Genomic DNA, 19,668 nt, shown 5'->3' with positions numbered 1-19,668 from the left:
TAAATCTACAGATAACTTATTAGAGTCTATTAAATATTGCATGTGTTTTTTGTTTTTCTCATGTTGTCACCAGCATGCCAAACATACAGACAATAACACATTTGTATAATTTTTAAAAGGAAGCATAAAAGTGATCTAATAATGCTTATCGAATGGCCTCAATGTCTTTAAAGCTGGCTTCAGTCGCGCCGAAGGTTCTGCAGGAGTGACCGGTCAAATTCAGGGACTACTAGACAGCGGCACTTCATGGGACCGGAACTGCATTGGCAACGTCTTGGAAGAAGCCATGAACCGTTTTGCGGTGATGCAGCGGCAGACAGAGGAGAGGTTTCGTGTGTGGATGGACAAACTGACTCGACTAGACACCGATGATGAGACTAAGCCATGCTCTGAACCCACAGAGCCCCAAATCCAAATGATCGGCCAAAGGGTGCCGCCCACCACCCAGTCCAATGCGTGCATGCAAATGTCCGGCAGCCATTTGCACTCGCAAGCTTATGTGCCATATGTAGTGAGCCACCAAAACATCGACTCTGAATCCTTCCAGATCCCGTTCAACAACAACCACCCTCCCACCAGCTTTTCAGAAAATGGAAACCCTGCTAGTCAAGATTTGGATCACTCAGGCATTTAAGAACTGTGTCTTTAGGCCTGGAAAGTATATAACTTTTAAATTGAAATAAATACTAATCCTGTTTTTTTTTTTGTTTTTTTTCTTATTATTAAACTCTGGCCAAACTCCTGTAAAATTGGAATGTTATAATAAAATGAAACAGGCCCTTGTAATGAGGTTGAGTTCTAATAGGCTGAAAACATGACCATTCCCACACTCCTATTCATGGACTTAAAGGACTAATTCTGCATGAAAAATTATCTAGTGTGCTCTGTTTTACTGGGGTTTCTAGTCTAGGAGGCTGTCATAATGTGATGTTAAGACTCAGGTTTTTACAATGGTGTCATGAAATCTTCCAGAAACCATCTAAAATAAGAGAGAAAGTAGCCTTTCAGACTTCTATTTTGTTTTTTGTTTTCTAATCGAACCTTCCAACTTTTAATTGTTGTTGAGGTCTACATTTAATCCAATAAAACCCCTTTTGAGGAGTCATTTTACTTCCAGACTGTGCAAAATCAGTCTTTTGACATCCAAAAGAATTACCTTTTCGGTCCACAGCCTTAATGTAGTATGCACTGCTTCCAAATCAAAACCAGTTCCCTTTCAAGTACGAAATGTAACAATTACCTAATGGGTGTTTACAATCCTAAAGACCCGAAACCTGAATATTATTTACCAAAGCTGCTCGGCCGAGCCTGTGACACTGTCATGCCTGCCCCAGAGGGTACAAAAGGACTGCATGCATAGATCTCTGCACCATTTTTCCTTTCAAGAACTGACCTGACCGAGGGGCCTGGTATGAGATAAGTACTTGTTGCTTATATCTGTATAATTTGCTAATGTTGTGTTTTACATAAGTTATACAATATTACATTTACGTTGTGATAGTTTTTTTAATATTAATTACATGTATATTGTGCACTACAGCCTGTTTGTTACGTCCCGCAGCGGCCTTGTGCTCTGCTGAAGCCAGCAGCTTGATTCGCTCCTTCTCAGGGATCAAGCAACGTAAGTCAGTTGACTTGTGCTCTCCCACAGACTTCTTAGCTCTGTCTGTAGTTCAAGTAAAAATCTTTTTAAGTTACAAGCCATTTATTTTCTGAACTGTAATTTTGTTATTACTGTTTAATGTGGAGAAATATTTTTCTCTTGTTGTATTCTGTTTCTTTTTTTTAACAGAAATACGCGCACAGCTGCTGGACCGAGATACGCACTTTGGTTGAGATTGCTTGCAGTCCCATTCCACAGTATCTCGTTGCCGTTTTAGTGACTGCTTTTGCGTCACCATTACAAGGACTGTTTGTACCTCTAAAAAACAGGTTTCACTCAGTCTCATATGGGTACTTACTGTGTGGTTTTGCCAGTAGCTTGTACAGGAGGGCATCCGTGTACAGTGCTACCCACGGTAACTGCGAACCGGTGGACCAATACCAAACCGGGACCAAGGTTACCGTACCGACCCAGTGTTACAGTCACCGAACTGGTACCTTACCGACCCGGTGCTAAAGTCACCAATCCAGTACCGTCACGCTACCGGCCAGTGCTTACATCCCCGGTCCGGTACAAAAAACGTTTTTGTTCGGATCTTGACCTGTTGCGTTGCTGTCTATAAGCAGACTGAGGCAGCACCTGCACATTGTTTACTGTACACTGCATTGCATCATGCCTGGGTTTTGTCCCTGCGACACATGCAAGGCCAATCTGCATGTTGAAGAGCAAAGGAGGCACTGACTAACCGCAGTTTCTGTGAGTTTTTTGTGCATCTTTCTCCAAGCTCACGCTGGAGAAATGTCTCTCCAGCGGCTGTACAGAGCACTCTGTGTCCCTTACACCTGCACGGCGCTCTTCCCCATAATCCTGTGGTAGAAAGAGGTGGCTGCGTCCTCACCCCATGGCTTTGAACTAAGTGAGAACGAACGTCGCACCTGGGAAAGTAGACAGCCATCTTCATGGTCTTCATCATGCTCCTCTGCCCCTCCTCCCCCGATGAAGAAGAGTCACTGTTCCAAGTAATCAGCGGACTCAGAGCAGATGGAGAAGCTCTGGGCAGCTGTTTCCCACCAAGAAATGGTGCTTGCAGAGTTACTGCATGAACGTTCGGCACCACCTGAGGAGGTGGGCGAACAAGAGCAGGCATTCCCTTCTGAGGGCATGGAGTCTAACCTCACATCCCCTGCGGTTAATCGCTCCCTGTTAGCAGAGCTTCTACCGCTGATCAAGAAGGCCACTGCAGTCTTGCAAGTGCCTTGGCCTACAAAAGGTGGGACAAGGCAGTCCGTCTTTCAGTCTACCACCTCTCCCATGCCCCCCCCCCCCCAGTGCACCCAGCTTTTCTTTTTGAGATCCAGTTGTCATGGGGTCACCCGGCTACAGCTCCTGCTGTTTCCTGGTCTATGGGCATCCTATATGGGGTGCATGATGTGGAGAAGCTAGGCCTGGCCCAATTTCCACCGGTGGATGCTTCAATTGCTGCTTTGGTACAGGCGCCTAATTAAGTGCTCCTGTCCAAGGACGCCATCTGCACTAACAAGCAGTGATGGGTCTCGGAGGTGATCCTCAAGCGTGTCTATTCAGCCAGTGCGTTCGCCGCACGGCTGGGCAACTATAATAGTATTCTGGTAGCCTAAGAGTCCTATTTGCTGAGGTTCCACTCTGACAGCCACAGGCCCTCACCACTACAAATGGATGAGCTACACCTGGTTAATAAGAACCTGGTCTGTCTACCAAAACTGAACGGGCAGGCTGTAGGCAGGAATCTGGCTGCATTGATAGCTGTACATAGGCAGCTGTGGCTTTCACAGGCATGCATGCCTGACTTGGACAAAGCACTGCTCTTGGGTGCCCCTATTACACCGGGACATACATTTGGTCCTGCGGTGGACAAGATGCTGCAGCATGGGAATCCCAGCGTGGGGAAAACCGGCCGGTGGCTCCTCGCTGTGGAGACTTTATTAGGTTATGCCGCCTGGCGCAGAAACGAAAGCCTCGGGCCAAGTCACAAGCCAAGCAGCAGCCCTAGCAGTTTGCTGCCACAGGCCCAGGGCCCCTTCTCAGGGAGCCATCTGGAGTATTGGCGTCAGTGCACCTTGGACATCTGGGTGCTGACTAACGTTCAAAATGGCTACTCACTGCAGTTCAAGCATGATCCCCCTACCTTTCGGGGCTTGACTCCAACATCAACCACGGACCCACAGCATGCCGCAATGGTGTCTCAGGAGGTAGCGGCTCTGCTGCAAAAACGGGTTATTCACATGATAGAAATTAATAATAATGATAGACCCTCTCCAGTTGGAGGAAGGGTTCTACTCCAGGTACTTCCTAGTCCCCAAGCAGGATGTTGGCCTCAGACCAGACTTATGCCCAGTCTTCAGCACAGGCAGCGGCCTACAAGGAACTTGTCACTGGCCACCTTCAAAAGTTGGGCCTTACGGTGAGTAATGCGAAGAGCCAGCTCACGCCTTCTCAGACAGCCTCCTATCTAGGAGTGTGCTTGGATTCCAGGTTCATACTATCCACTCTGTTGGATGACAGAGAGTAGAGAATAGCCACCTGTTTAGAACTATTTCAGCTCAACAGAGCTCTCATGGTAGTGACATTCCAGAGACTTCTGGGCTTGACACAACAGTGGTGGCTTACATCAGCCACCAGGGTGGCCTCAGGTCGCCCAGTCTCCATCACATGGCTCGCAAGCTTTTGCTCTGGACACACAAGAACTGCGGGCAGTTCATCTGCTCAGGGTGACAAACTGGATGGCTGACCTCCTCTCAAGGAGAGTTCCCAGTGCCTCAGAGTGTAGGCTTCACTCCGAGATGGTGAGCCTTATTTGGTAGAGGTTCAGGAGAGCAGATATAGTTCTCTTTGCCTCCCAGGAATCAACTCTCTGTCCCCTCTGGTTCTCCATAATAGGAAGCGGGGACCTGCTGGCAATAAATGCCTTGGCACACCAGTAGCTGTTATATGCCTTCCCACTGCTCGCCCTGCACCTCCTGTGTCTGGAGAAAATCAGGTAGGACTGGGCCAAGGTGTTCCTAGTAGCCCCTTATTGGCCTAGACTGGTTTTCAACCCTGATGCAGCCGTGGAGACTGCCTGTGCTGCGACCTGCTCAGTCAGGCATGAGGGACCTTATGGCATCCTGACCTGGTCCCTGAATGGCTGCATTTGAGCCATCTGGGTCTGTCCAATAAGGTTATTGACCTTGCAAAATGCCAGAGCAGCGTCCACGCATTCCCAATACGGGTAGAAATGGGGCATCTTTCAGACATGGTGTCTGCCTTTGACCCCACGGCCTGTCCCATGACAGTTATACTGCAATTTTTTCAGGACTTTTTAAAGGTGTATCTGGCAGCCATTTCAGCCTGCCATGTCAAAATTGACTCTGTTTCCCCAGGAGCTCACTTCCTGGCAGGGCAATTTTTAAAGGAGCTCGGCGGCTTCGGCCGCCTATGAAGGATATTGTTTGCAATCACCTCTGCGAATCGGGTGAGTGAGATACAGGCATTCTCAATTGTGAAAGTCTGCTTAATTTTTGCAGAAGCTAGGACAAATGTTTCGCTCCGTACCAATCCTACTTTTTTTGAGGCTTTATATCCACCTCCTTTTCAGTCTGACAGAGCGGCAGCTCCATACGTTGTGTCCAGTGCGGGCCCTAGTGTATTATGTTGACAGGATGAAAAGTTGGAGGAAGTCCGAACAATTTTTTGTCTGCTATGGGGCGAAGTCCCACAGTCAAGCCTTGCCTAAACAGAGGCTGTCCAGATGGATAATGGATAGCAGATAGTCAGGACTGCCTATGAGTGAGCCAGCTTGTCCCTTCCACAAAAGCTGCCCATTCCACCAGGGGCATGGCAACCGCATGGGCTTTATTCCAGGGTGCATCTGTCAGAGACATATGCAATGCAGCCTTGTGGTCTACTTCCCATACCTTCACCAGGTTCTACAGACTGAATGTCATGGATCCTAAAAACCCTGGCTTTGGAACTAGAGTGTTAAGGTTGGCTTCCGAGTCAACCCTTACAACACAGGTGTAGAGGTGAGTTTCTCCCTCAATTTTTGAGCCCCAGCTACTGTTACTGGGGTCCTGAATGGTCATGCACAAGGCAATCTTGGCTTAGCCTTGTAACATTCTGGTCATACTGCAATTTTGCCCTTGTGACAGCTTGGGTATACTGACCCATTCGGTAATGGTTACATTTCATACTTGAAAGGGAGCGTTAGGTTATTATCATAACCCTGGTTCCCTGAAATAGAAATGTAACCATTTACTTTCAAGGTCGCTGCGTCCATGATTGCAGTAGCCTTGAAAGGAGAAATTACGCTGAGGTCTGTGAGTGTTGACCTTTTGTACCCTTGGGGGCGGGCATGACTGCATCACAGGCTGTGCGAGCAGCTTTGGTATTTAATAATCGGGTTTACCTTTAGGAGGTAAACACCCATTAGGTAATATGTTACATTTCTATTTCATGGAACCAGGGTTATGATAATAACCTAACGTTCTCTACTGTGCATACATTACTTGACAGTATCTTGGTTTCAAGCTCCTGGTCAGCTCAACTCTAAAGCTGACCACGTTTTTAGAAAACAAATCAAATCGCCCCGATTGATCCAGTTTCATCATCTTGACTTGATGATTACTGACTTGCATGTTATGATTTTACAGCTGGTAGTCTGACATTGTAGTGTACTGCTGATGTAAATAAAGAGAAAAAACCTAGATTATACAGGAAGTTTGATTAGAGAATGTAGTACTGTGTGAAATAACAAATAGTTTTTGTGGGGCTACCAAAGGAAAAACTTTGAATTGGTAGAAAAGAAAATAGTGTAAATTTAACATGATGGAAACTAGTATGTTTGCGTAGAAATCAGGTGTGAGATTTGCATTTTTTCTACCAAATTATCATAGCAATACAAGCAGATCTTTATATTAAGGCATGCAGGTTCAATAAGGCATGGCTAAAGAAGTAATATAAATAGTTTAAGTGGTATTCATTGACATTTTCTAGAACAGGGTACCAAGTGTGCTACATCCAAAGCATGTCCTGAAATTGTAAAAATATAGATTAAACACGAATAGACACATTTTCTAATAGCTTATTCAACTTTTTTTCCTTTTTTTTTCCTTTACGTTTTGAAGCTGCTATTGAAAGAAACTACTATGTTAGTCTTTGCACAAATTTCTGGTAACAAAGAAATTGACAGAGCTTTGAAAAATGTGATTAATATTACTCCATTGTGCTTTCATACAAGGGGGTGAGTCTGAGATACAACATTGTACATGTTTTCCCAGAGCTTTACGAAAGGGATGCTGTTTTTCTACTATACTATCATAAACAAAAGACAAAAATATGGATTTCTTCATCTTAAAGACTAGTTTTGGAGAAAGAGGTTCTGTTCAAATTGCATCAAAGTATTTGGTGATATGCATCTTCTGAAGCATTTTTATAAGATCCACTAACTTATTTTTTAGTCTAAATGTTAAAACTAGGCTTTTTAAAAATGTCAGTCTTGGTGTGTTACGGTGCTGTAATTGTTTTTACTTTTTGTTTTTGACTATGCTTTTAATTTGTGCATTTGCTAATCCCTAACAGTTAATGGGAAGTGTGCCAGTTTACTTCTCATGCTCACTCCTGCTATAGTGAAAATGTAAGTTTTTTTTGTTTATTTTGCTTTCTCTTTTGTTCTTAGAGGTTATTTTGCAAAGTGACTTTTTTTAAACCTTGTACATTTGCTGTAAAATTGACTAACAAATACATTTTCAAAATGTACAGTGTTTCCTTTTAATATTTGAAAATAAAAATGCAGATTGCTTTGGGTAAAGATATGTGTTTTAATATAGTAAATGGCCTAGGTTACACAACATTTGGGAGAAATGTAAATTTTTATGGGGTTGCTTTTCATTGTTCTTCCAACCTTGTTTCAAAAGACAGGATGCATATTACAACTTGTTTACTTGTAGATCTGGGATACATTTAACCAACTTGTGCATTAGTGCAGACATTTTTTTTAAGCATTTTAAACAGGTTTTAAAATTATACTAACATTGTACGTCCGTTCGCCCCCCTCCCACTTGCCCCCTCCAATATTTCCATTAATTTGAGATGTTTGTGTTTTTAATTTGAAGATGGTTCCAATGAATAGGATGTCATTTCATTTTATTTGGAGACTGTACAGCTATGGCCAAAAAATTTGCATCACCTTATATAAATGACCTAATGTTGCTTCATTGCTTCAGTCGAATGAAACGTGCTGTATAAAGTTATGTTAACATATTGAATTACATACCGCTTTGAAGTTTTCCATATACTTAACAAAAAACGGATACATTAAAAAAGGTGACATTTCGAAATCAAATGTACTACTATTATGGCTTCCGGGAATACTCTTGCAATGTCATTTTGTAGTTTCTTTGATTGCATGATATTAAATAAAATATCCAAATTATGTTCATATAGGTTTTTATTTTTATTTTTTGTCTCGGTCCTAAAATTCTAGGTGATGCTAAAATTCTGGCCATAGTACTGTAGTTCAGTAATTGGGGTTTTAGATTAACCGTACACCAATGATGGCATGTTACTATTAGAATGCAGTATTGGAGTCATATCATTTCCTTTCATCTTTATTGCTGTCCTTGTTATCATAGTTCTGTTTTTATTTATTTATTTTTTAAATGCATTTGCAACAACAGACATGCCAGTGCTCTACACTTATCTTATGTGGATACTGAGAAATTAAGTGCATAGGAGATTTATAGAAGCGGGTGTGTTTTGCTAATGAGTGGGAGTTATTTGTAGCATGCTCCAAATTGAAAGCATGGCTGGTTGCAGATGTCTGACGTGTTTATAGTCTGTGATGCTGCATACTTGGTTAATTTTTTTTAAAAAAAATTTCTGGGTGTCATTAATATTTATTGAGATGTAGATATGTAACCCCGACTTAAAGAATATTGGTACATTTTAAATTGTGAGCAAAGATGAATTAAAGTGCAGAAGCTACAAAAGTGAAGCTACAAAGAGAATTTAAGATGGCTTTTTCTACTGATGAAGAATTGAAGTAGTTTCCGAGCACAAGTATTTTAATGGGTAGGTGACCAGAGTATTAATCTGCATGATTTTATATTAATCAGATGTATGTTTGTGCATGGTGATTATCATATCATACATGTTTAGTACAATGCTAACTTTGCAATGTTTTTAGGCTTTTTTTTCTACTAATACTAACCATTTTGAAAAACACATTTCTGAGATTCAATATTTGACGTTAACTATTCCACTAATAAAACAGTTGCAATATTGTACTTTGCTCTCAAGTTATGTCTTTTGCACTAAAGCCAGATCCAAAAGTGTTTCTGTCGTGACATGGCTTATACTTTTGTTTTGGCTATTTTACAAAGAACAACATTTTCATTGGTTTTAGCTGACATTTCATATCTCAAATCATTTCACTTTGCAGCATCAGTATTGACAAATAATGCAGAATTCTGCTTTGTTTAAAAATAAGAAATAATGAATAAAGCATGAAACTGTAAAATGTTGGTGGTTGGATAAAATGTGTTTTAAGTAAGAGTGACTTTTTAAATTTAATTTTTTTTTTTTTTTTTTTTTTTAGCCTACCTATCCGTTTTCTTTACAAGTCAGCAATCTTCTGAGTGTTTTTCATATGTGATAAGCACAGGATTACTGACAAAATGTGCCAAAACACAAATCCTTTTGTTCAAAAGACCAGGGTTGAGTTAGATAACGTACTGATTTGTTTTTTTAAATTAAATGTCAGACTGATGCTTGCACAGCAAAAAAGCCTTGAAATTTGCTTTGAACTAATTTACTGCTGTAATTGCATGAAGTCACTGGAGACCAATTCTGAAGATGATTGAATAAGATTTAGAATACTTTCCTTGTTAAGCACTCAATATGTGAAATACTGTATACAGTAACCAGTACACAGTATGTGTGTACAGATTAGTCTAGATAAACCACATGAGCTTGTATGCAAGACTATTGAAATGAGAGGAAAAGATACAGCAGAAGTGACTACATTATTACCCCATCTAATATACAATACTTTGATGTGAACGTTTATTCTTTTGCTATTGTTCACTATTCCAACTTCCCAATTATGCTAATGTATAACCCTCTTAGAACCTCACGTCTTGAACTCATCTTCAGCAATTGGGTCGCTTATTTTGATGATGAACATGGACACACGGGCCAATGCAGTATATGAAGCCACAGGAGTGATTAGATTGTCATAAGCTTGCACTGAAGTGGACTGGACACTTGCTGGGAGAAATTGTAAAAGATGGCAGTACCTCTAGGGAGAGGGTTGAACTTTCTGTAGTATACAAAAGGATTTAACCATAGCAGTGTTTTACAATCCTGTCAGAACAGAGCAAGTATAAACATGTTCAAGTTTCACATGTCTGTGGTCTGTAATAATGGAACAGAAACAAAGTGTTTATATTTTTTGACCAAGAAATGCCTCAGTTTTTCACAGGCCTATTTGTTCCAATCTGTTCTGAATGTATATCTACTAATTTGGTTTAATAATATCTTTTTTTTTTTATCAAGTACGGTACATAACAAGATTGGATGGATTAAGAAGCCCCACGTGTTCTTTTTGATTTCCAGGGTTATAATGCACACATACTTGAGTGTAGATATAGTTTTCAAAAAACCCATTAAAGTACTAGTAAATGTGGAATTTCCAGTACAGTTTAAATAACAGGATTTTTTTGTTGTATTCCTACAGATGGTCCTCCTGTATTAGCACACTATGACATTTCTGACACGAACTCTGACCCAGAAGTAGTAAGTGTCAACAATCTGCTAGCAGCTGCTGTAGCTCAGGAACTAAAAACTTACAGAACCCAGGATATGGGAGCAAATTCTTGGCAAAACAAAGGGGATCTGGGGTCAAGTATGGAAACAGGTTAGTCATAATGACCTCCATTGAGTTTTGGCATTTTATATAGTGTATTTGACAAAAATGTGGTTATCTCCTTGATGTACATTTGTGCCTTTACACTCTGATCTTTAGTGCTGTATGTTTGAGGCAACTCTGGTTCTCTGGTGCTGGACTCTGGTGGTGGGGGGATGTGTTATTTGTTTTTCTGGTTGGGGTGGGGGGGGGATGCTTTATTTTTTTAATTTTTTAATTTTATTTTTATTTTAGTTATTTCTTAGCAGATGCCCTTACCCAGGGCGACTTACAGTTGTATGCAAACAATACATATCAAGAATGACAGTACAATTAAGAGCAAGATACAAAATACAATGACTTCAGTCCTAATAAGAGCAAATACAAAACACAGTGCAATTTGAAATTGGGGCAGATCAAGAGCAGATAACAGTGTTGATAGTTACAGCAGGGGTAGATACAAGTGCAGGTGAAATACAAAATACTACAGATTAAATACAGTAAAATAGGGAGCAGATAAATGAAAGTTAAAGTGCATTAAAGGCAGAGTGCTATATTGACCAGAAGGGAAGAGTTGAGTTTTACAGGTGTTGTCTGAAGAGGTGTGTCTGGAGGAGGCGCCAGAAGGTGGTCATGGACTGGGCAGTCCTGACATCCATAGGAAGGTCGTTCCACCACTGCGGGGTGAGGGTGGGGAAGGAGCGGGCTCTGGAGGCAGGGGAGCGTAGAGGAGGCGGAGAGGTCGGGTGGGGGTGTAGGGTATCTCATTTTAAATCTCGCAATTTTTGTAGGAGGTTTTATTTTTTAATAGAAAAAGGGTAAAGTCAACTTGAATTGATTAACCATTTCCGCAGTTTTTCCGGTGTTTTCCGGTGTTTATTGGCTATACACCGATTTTATTTCTTTTGTATCAGGGGTGTTTTATCGGTTTTTACTGGTTAAAACCGAAAATCAGAAGCCCTAGTTATAAGTAAAGATTTAAATTTTTTTTTTTTTTTTTTTTTTCTAACTATACTTATTTCAATTTTACACTAAAATATTGCATTTTAAATTAGATTCAATATTACATCTTTTAAGAGTTGTTTAAAATGACATATTATAGGAGATTGCCGGTTCGAGTCCAGGCTATTCTATTGCCGACCGTAGACGGGAGCTCCCAGGAGGCGGCGCACAATTGGCCGAGTGCCACCCGGTGGGGGGAGGGCTTAGGTCGGCCAGGGTGTCCTTGGCTCACCGCGCACCAGTGACCCCCCTAGTCTGGCCGGGCACCTGCGGGCTTGCCTGTAAGCTGCCCAGACCTGCGTTGACCTCCGACGCTGTAGCTCTGAGGTGGCTGCACGGTGAGTCTGCAGTCTGAAAAAAAAAAAGCGGTCGGCTGGAGGACAGCGTGTGTTCGTCTTCGCCGCTCCCGAATCAGCGTGGGGGTGGTAGCGGTGAGCTGAGCCTAAAAATTTTTTGGATATGCCAAATTGGGAGAAAATAATAAAATAATTGGCAATTTACTAAATTAAAATAAATAACATTATTTACAGTGGGGTTACCACTGAATTAAAGCAATTTCTATGGCTCTGAAACTGCTGGGTGATGTTTGTCTCGGAGGGTCCGGGTCTGTCCATCTTTCTATAGACTTTACCCAATGCCAAGTCCATATACCACCACGAATTGGGCAGGAATGGCAGATGTAAGGCGACTTTTAATTGGATCATTTATTACACGTACTATTTTCTTTAAATGAATTGGTTCTCAATGAATTTAAAGAAAATTAGTACATACAACAATTAGAAAAATAACACGTACTAAAGTCAAATTAGAATGTGTACTAAATATTTGAAACGAGTACTAAATAATGCATTTTTGACCCGGATGACCTTCCATAGAATTGGGTACTGTAGCACAGGTGAGTGTGTGCTGGGTGGGAGTTCACTTAACCCTTTAAGGACCGTGATCGTGTAAACACGATCATACTGAAGTGTCATTCTGGGCCCGTGTTCGGGTAAACGCACATCATTTACTGGACAACCATACTTTTGCAGTACAGGCAGCAAACACATATCATTCGATAGGGGAGGGATTGAATTTCACTGCCTGAGTTGTTGTTTTTTTTCGTGTGACATAAGTTGATATGGGCATTTCATTTTTAAACGGCAGAGACCTGTTTACAGCTAACAAAAAAAACGGGAAAGCACTGTAAATCTGATGTATTTGACTTCGTTGTATTAGAAAATGTATTTTGTCTCATGTGCTTTTAATATATGTTTTTGCATAATTTATAAATATCAAGAAACAAGTGGATATAAGCAGATAATGTTTCATGAACTAAATTGATCAGGTACATATCCCCCCCCCCCCCCCCTTATTACTGATAATAGTAATAATGAAGAATTATTTTATTTATAAATACTTATTTTGTCCAGTAGTGTCCATTATTTCATATAAAGACCCTGAGAATAAATGTGTATTCTGGCATTGCACTCAGGTGAAAGTGTCTTATTTGCCCAAATCATCCATATTTTTTAACAAAACTTTCAGGAAGTATTGAAAGGTCCCTCAAGTCGTAGAATAACACATTTATATACATGTATCTCGAAGCAGAATACTTAATAAAAACATACTTAACGTTTGCTTCGGAACCCCGACCAAATCCTTCGGCGGACACTGTGCGCATGGGCGCGAACGTTCTGCAGCCCTGCTTACAGTGTACATGTATTCAGCTCTGCTCAGGTTGAGTGAAACTTTTCTCACTAATTAGTGATTGCAGTAGCTATATGGAAGTATTTACTCCATATGAAAACCAGCCTCTGTGGATGTGCTTTGTTTGGAAATCTGTAGTTAGCATTCAGTGTTATGGAAACTGATTGGGTCATATTTTATGGTCATATGGCCATTTGAGATATTGGCTTCCTATTCTGTATTCTATGATTCATGCAGTCACAAATGCACTGTCAGAGACTTTATGCTGTACTACTGACTTGATTTTAGCAGGGTTACAGTAAATAAGCACTACAGGCCGAATGTCTCTGTCAAGTTTGATTGTGGGTTTCCTTCACTGTGCATTTGTTTTATTCTCTGGTTGTATTATGGTAAATGGTAGACTACTGTTTTGTGGCCATATTTGTTTATCGTCCTGGTATAATTTAAACAAATGAGATGAACAAATGTCATATTCCTAAATACTTGCACTGATTTTTACTATGTGCCCATGTTAATGCTTGTTTTTCAAACAGATGCATTACACTTTGCCACCAGGAAAGGCTTTTGTTGGGTAAAAATGTTTATCTGGAAAAATAAAGCATCTACACAGATGTACTTGGAGAGGAGGCTGAGACATCTGGTTCAACAGTAAACAATGACTTCAGACATGGATACCCAGCAGTCATTGGAACAGGGCCTTTATTGAAATTAGCTTACAGTGTCTTTATTTTAAACATACAGGCTATAAACTGTATGCACTGCATTATTTAACTTGTTAGAAGTAAAGTTTACATTTATTTATTTTATTTTTTTGTAGGTCACATAAATGCAGAGTTTGCAACTGGTGATTTGTCTACTTGTGGTCCTCTTCAAGTCAAAGAAGAAATAAATATTGCTTCATCAGACAGTGAAGTGGAAATCGTGGGTGTGCAAGAAAATACAAGGTACAGATCACTTTTACTTGAAATACAGAAATGTGCAAGTAGGAGGTGACCTTGTTTTCTAACTCTACCTCGTCATAAGTAGAAAATTCGGTTCAGGAAGGAATTCATTTTTCTAAGCTATTTCATCATGTAGTTCAAAAGAAAATGCTGAATAGTTCAAGAAATATACAATTTTTTTAATGGCATAAATACATCTTAATATCTTCAATAAATCTCTTGGAAACTTAATCAGTTTGTTTGTTTAAGTTGCCTTGTTAGCCAACTCATAGGTCTTTTTTTTCAGCAAAGTTGTTAATGTGTTAATAAAACTTGCCTTGTTGTGTTTTGAGTCCTGTAGCTCTCCTGGGTTCTGATCCAGCAACTTCAAAACAAGCAGAGAATGTTGCATGGAAATATTGAATCTGCATATTGCCCTTTCTGGCTTGTAGGCACATTTTATGTTTTCAAAGTCTAATCATTTAAGCTTTAGAATTCCTAACATGTAAATGAATTAGCAAGCAATGTATGTTTTCTTTAATAGGTTTAAGTTGTGCCCCAAAAATATATTTGTCATAATAAGCAGAAAGGAGCACAAATTGTACAACTTTGTGGCAAATGGTGATTTGAGGCTATCTAAAATTATCATGGAATGAGAAAGCCGTCAATGGTTGTATCTGTAAAGTATATTTTATAGAAGATTACGCCGTTTTTTTATGAAGAATGGTAAATAAATTTAACTACCCTGTATTTTTAACCTTTACTCCTTTATGATTTTTTTTTTTGTTCACTTCTCTTCAGGTGCATCCATCCCAGAGGAGGTGTGATTCATAGTATTTCATCTTGGAAGCATGGCCCCATTTCACAGTACAACAGCACAAGACAATCTCACCTCTGGACAGCTGTTTCACCCCAACCCAACTGGTCATCCCCGCCAGAAGTAGTAGACCTCACTTTGGATGAGGATGCTAGACGCAAATACTTACTGTGATAACCTGTGCACTGATTTTTATGTTTTCTGTGGTGCAGAAATATTAGTTGCCCCTTCAGGAAGCCCTCCCTGGTGTTATGGATTACTAATTGTGGACACTTCCTTTATTGAGTTCAGTTTATTTTTAACTTAAATATAGCAATATTCATTTTTACCTCACTGACCTAGAGGTATGTTTTTAAGTAAAATTTCTTAAGCTAGTTCAAGATGATGCTAAATTTTAAAGACAACTGGAGTTCTAAAAGGTGCAGGAACTTGTTTAAAACTTGTTCCTTTACTCAATCTATTTTTTCAATTTTCACAGTCATACAACAACAGTTCACATTTCTATTAAGCCTTTTATTACAAGGAATCCAAAGCGCCACACACACACACACACACAAAAACAATGAAACCATCTAATACAGAATTTCATTAAACAGAAATTTAGATAAAAACAAATGGTTTGAATTGTAAAACAGCTAGTTTGTAGAAATAGAACAATTAAAAGTCTGAAACAAAAATGTAATATAATTAGAATTTTACAAAGAAAACGCAGTTTTGATTAGTGCTGGGACAAATATCCGAATATTCGAACGAATATTTTTTGACATGTATTCGGATACAGAAATCTGATGTTCGTATTCTCTACAAATGACAGAAATACCTTGCACTCATTTACCGTCTCACCAGAATTTGCCTGACAGTTTCAAAAAAATGGCAAATGAAAAAGAGCTCCAAAAAAACACAGAATCAACACAGCAGCTCTTGAGCCTCTATTTAAATGTTTTAGACAGCAAAAAGTAAACAAACCAGATTATGCGCACGCATGCATAGTGATCTCTATGGAAAGCCATCTGAGACAAAAATGCATTGTGCTGTTTTAGAGAGCCCGAATCTCATGGGACAGAAAAAAGGCAAGCACATCATTCAGAAATACCTCACTTAAACATTACCCAACGTCCTGAAAATGTTGTGTAATGATTTTTATATTGACTGTATATATTATATATATTTTGTTGCGACTTTATGTGCATTTTACATCGCCATTTCCACGTTTGTTTTATTTGAAGTGTTAAAGTTAAATTTCACTTTTCGTTTCCATGTTCAGCTACAAAAAGGCACAAGTAAACCTCATGTTATTACTTTATGAAAACATGCCTGGCCACTGTTTACTGTGAAGAAACGGCAATGGCAAGGAATGAAAAAGAAAAAAAAAATAAGCGTTGCCAACTTTGTACTATTTATTTCAGGAATAAACAAAACAACGTTTAACTTGAACTGCAATTTGGCATCCTTTGTTTTGTAGTTAATTCACTGTGGTAAAGTAAGTCCTACACAACTCATTCTTTACTCCTGGGGTATTTTTCTATTTTAACATATTACATATTGTACAGTCTTGCTGTAAACTAAAGGCACACACACGCAAATAAAGGCCATGCCCCCTGTCTCTGCTTGCGTTCAGAGCAGTCAAATGGCTTTTATTACTTTTTGAAAAACTAACAAATATACAAACAAATATTTCAATTATAAGTGAATATCCGAACATGAAAATCCTGTGTTCGTCCCAGCACTAGTTTTGATTGTAAAATAGAAAAATACATTTTCAATCTTGACTTAAAAACAGTAAGAGCCACAGCTTCCCTGATGGGAGAAGGCAGAGCCTTTAATTTAGGAGCTTTACAGGAAAATACCCTTTCTCACATATTTTTATTCACCCTTGGAATAACCAGCAGCCCTGCATCCTGTGATGTAAGAGTGCGGTTAGGAGTATACAGGATCAATAATTCCTGTAAGTAAGTAACTGGGGTTTAATCCATTCAGGGCCTTATAAGTTAAAAGTAAAATCAATTCTAACCTGCACAGGGAGACAGTATAAAGAGGTAAAAATATGTAATATGTTCACTTTTTCTGGTTTTAGTCGGAATTCTAGCGGCAGTGTTCTGAATGAGCTGTAAGCGAGACACCTCATGTTTTGGGATACCAGAGCAAAGTGCATTACAATAATCAATTCTAGATGAAACAAAGGCATGCATTAGTCCTTCAACATCAGATACAGAAATACTAGGTCTAAGTTTAGTTATATTTCTCAAAAGACAAAAAGGATACTTTGCTTTACGAGTGGACAATCAAGAAAGAGCAAATTACACATCCAAATACCACACTTGACAGGCAGGATATTTGTACTGCATAATTATGTAATATCAAGGCTCCTGTGGACTTTTTATTTAATGCACAGGTCTAATTTGTAATTATTTTTTCTTCTGTTTGGTGGCTAGTAAACTTATCTTTTAGTCTAGAAATGCACCTGCAAGTTTTAGCAACACTTGGTAAGCATTGTGGTATTGCATCTTGCAATATCAGATTTGAGGAAGTTCACAGGTAGCTCATTTAATTCTTCATTTGTTTTATGGTACATTTGCATGCACAAGATACCACTGAACTACCTTTTTGTTTTTTCTCTATTTCAGGTTCACTTTTTAAAAACAAATACAAAATTAATTGAAAATTGGTTGTCTTTAAAATGTCAGCATTAAATAAGATTGGGGGGCTTTCTTTGTACTTCCTTAACAGACCTCTTTAGTATGAGAATATACTATAACTTCCATATAGAATATTAAATCTCATAGCATCCTGACTTGACTTCCTCAGATTGTGCACCGTTTCAAAATTATGTATATTGTATTATGTTGGTTCTGCTATTTTTTTCTTAAACATAAAGGAGATGGTTTTAATTGTAAGTGAGCATATATTGCATATAACATCAACAAAGTGGTGTGACCTTTCAGGAATATATTATGTATTTGGTGCCAGACCTAATGATGGATGAGACATAGATTGGGTGCTTTATGCATGGCATCAAATGTAATCTGAATATTTTGGAACATTCTCTTTTTAACTATTTATACCAAACACTGTATGGTGACTTTGAAGTTTTCTTTGCCTGTGATATTTTAAATGCACTGTCGGCTCAAAGTTCAATACCAGATTAGCTTCCTAAAAGTTCCTATACCTCATGTAGGTTGTATATGTATGTAATAAAATAATTTGGCAAGTCTGCTAAATGTTTGTAAAGCAGTTGGGCACACAGTGCTCAATGTGTAATGTATTCAGATATCCATATTTTCTGGTATAAAAGGGAATTTTTAGCCCTCTTGGCTAAGAGCTCATTTCTAGGCCCATCTATTTTCATATCATGTCCCCCCTCTAACCCCATCCCCCTATAAAGCAAGTGAATATGGGGGTTGTGTCCTGGTCTTGTATATGTTCTGTTTTAATCCCAAAGTGGGTTATCTCATAAAAACTGAGGTACATTTACTGACTGTTTACGTGAGTCAGGTTCATCCACTGGAAATCGCTAGCACTAAATGTCAGTTTAATCTAGGCATTTTGTCATGCATGGCTGACTATGCATTCCTCCGATCTGGTAATTGCTTGCAGCTTGAAACCATTTCATTATGCAGCAGACTTGTTCAAGGATGGCCAGGGGAGCTTCAGATGTTGCCAGATGTTTAGGGGTCTCCCTGATTATAACATGATTTGCAATATAAACCCCAGACAGATCTAAATTGACATAACTAGCACTGGGATTGTAGATAATTAAATAAAATTACTTTACATTTTAACCCTGGTCAATATGGGGTAGCCTTCAGAGGATTTGTATGATATTTAACATTTTTATGGAAAAGTGGGAAATCTAACAATTCTATTTTACAGCATGGAGCACATACAATGCAGGCAGTTATGACTAAACAAATCACACCTACAATTAAAACACAGAGTTTCCTGATGTGCATTTTTGTCAAAACCTTTATTTTCTACTTTCAGTATTTAATTAAACTAAAGAAAACTGAGTGTTCTTTTAATTTTCTTGCATTGTGCAAGTCCCTGACCTGCTTGAAATTTTCAGTCTATAGTATAAAAGTAAACTATTTTAAAGCAAAATAAATAGTGTATTATTTAAATACTATGTTGCAGTGTGTTGTCATATTTTAAGGACTGTTTTACCAATCATCCTTGTCTGATCTTGAATACTGTGTGGGTCAACTCATATAGTAAAAAGAAATATTGAAGTATTCATACTTCAGTGTTATGTTGCAAGGGGGGTATAAAAAAATTATTCAGAATCTATACAGGAGTAGCAAGTATGAAGGCTGAAAAGGGGGAAAAAAGTCTAATGCAGATTGTGTCTGGTCCTAGCTTGCCTGGATAATTGCAGCCAGCATTCCTGAGCAACATTAAACCAGAGCCATAACTGACAACTTAAGTTAATTGAGTTGCATTATCCATCTTCCTTTCTTCACACTTCCATAGAGTGCAAGGCCAGCCTACAAGGGTTAAGGACAAACATCTCAGTTGGTCCTTATTAATTTGCAGTGTATGCCTTGTCAGAAGAGCTCAGCACCAGCAGTGAAGCTGCAAATCTCAATAATTGCAGGATTACAATCTTGATCATCTTGTTTACTGATTCGCAAATATGGTGGTTTCCCACTGCTTCTTAAGCATATGTGTAAACTGATAAAACAGATTATCAGCCTTGCATGGCTCCAGACTGCGACTAAAA

At 39.2% G+C, this 19,668-nt stretch overlaps 1 protein-coding gene across 5 annotated transcripts in view; it reads left to right on the top strand.

Annotated features, from left to right (window-relative positions):
* LOC117420935 (protein ARK2N-like) overlaps positions 1 to 19,074 on the top strand; it is a 48,567-nt gene extending 29,493 nt beyond the window's left edge. For 2 of the 5 annotated variants that reach the window (XM_034034712.3, XM_059025189.1), the window contains exons 3-5: positions 10,356 to 10,535; positions 14,032 to 14,158; positions 14,936 to 19,074. In XM_034034712.3, the coding sequence (XP_033890603.1) occupies positions 10,356 to 10,535; positions 14,032 to 14,158; positions 14,936 to 15,125 (497 nt within the window). In that variant the 3' untranslated portion in view covers positions 15,126 to 19,074. Of the gene's footprint in view, positions 1 to 173; positions 7,428 to 10,355; positions 10,536 to 14,031; positions 14,159 to 14,935 lie in introns of those variants that run through there. The other 3 variants (XR_009328857.1, XM_034034715.3, XM_034034713.3) reach the window with 3 other exon arrangements.
* Positions 19,075 to 19,668: the final 594 nt, after the last annotated feature.

This window comes from Acipenser ruthenus, chromosome 1, assembly GCF_902713425.1.
Source record: "Acipenser ruthenus chromosome 1, fAciRut3.2 maternal haplotype, whole genome shotgun sequence".
In the NCBI taxonomy this organism is placed as follows: Eukaryota; Metazoa; Chordata; class Actinopteri; order Acipenseriformes; family Acipenseridae; genus Acipenser; species Acipenser ruthenus.
Note: the sequence above shows the minus strand (reverse complement) of the source record. Positions and strands in the feature narration are given on the sequence as shown.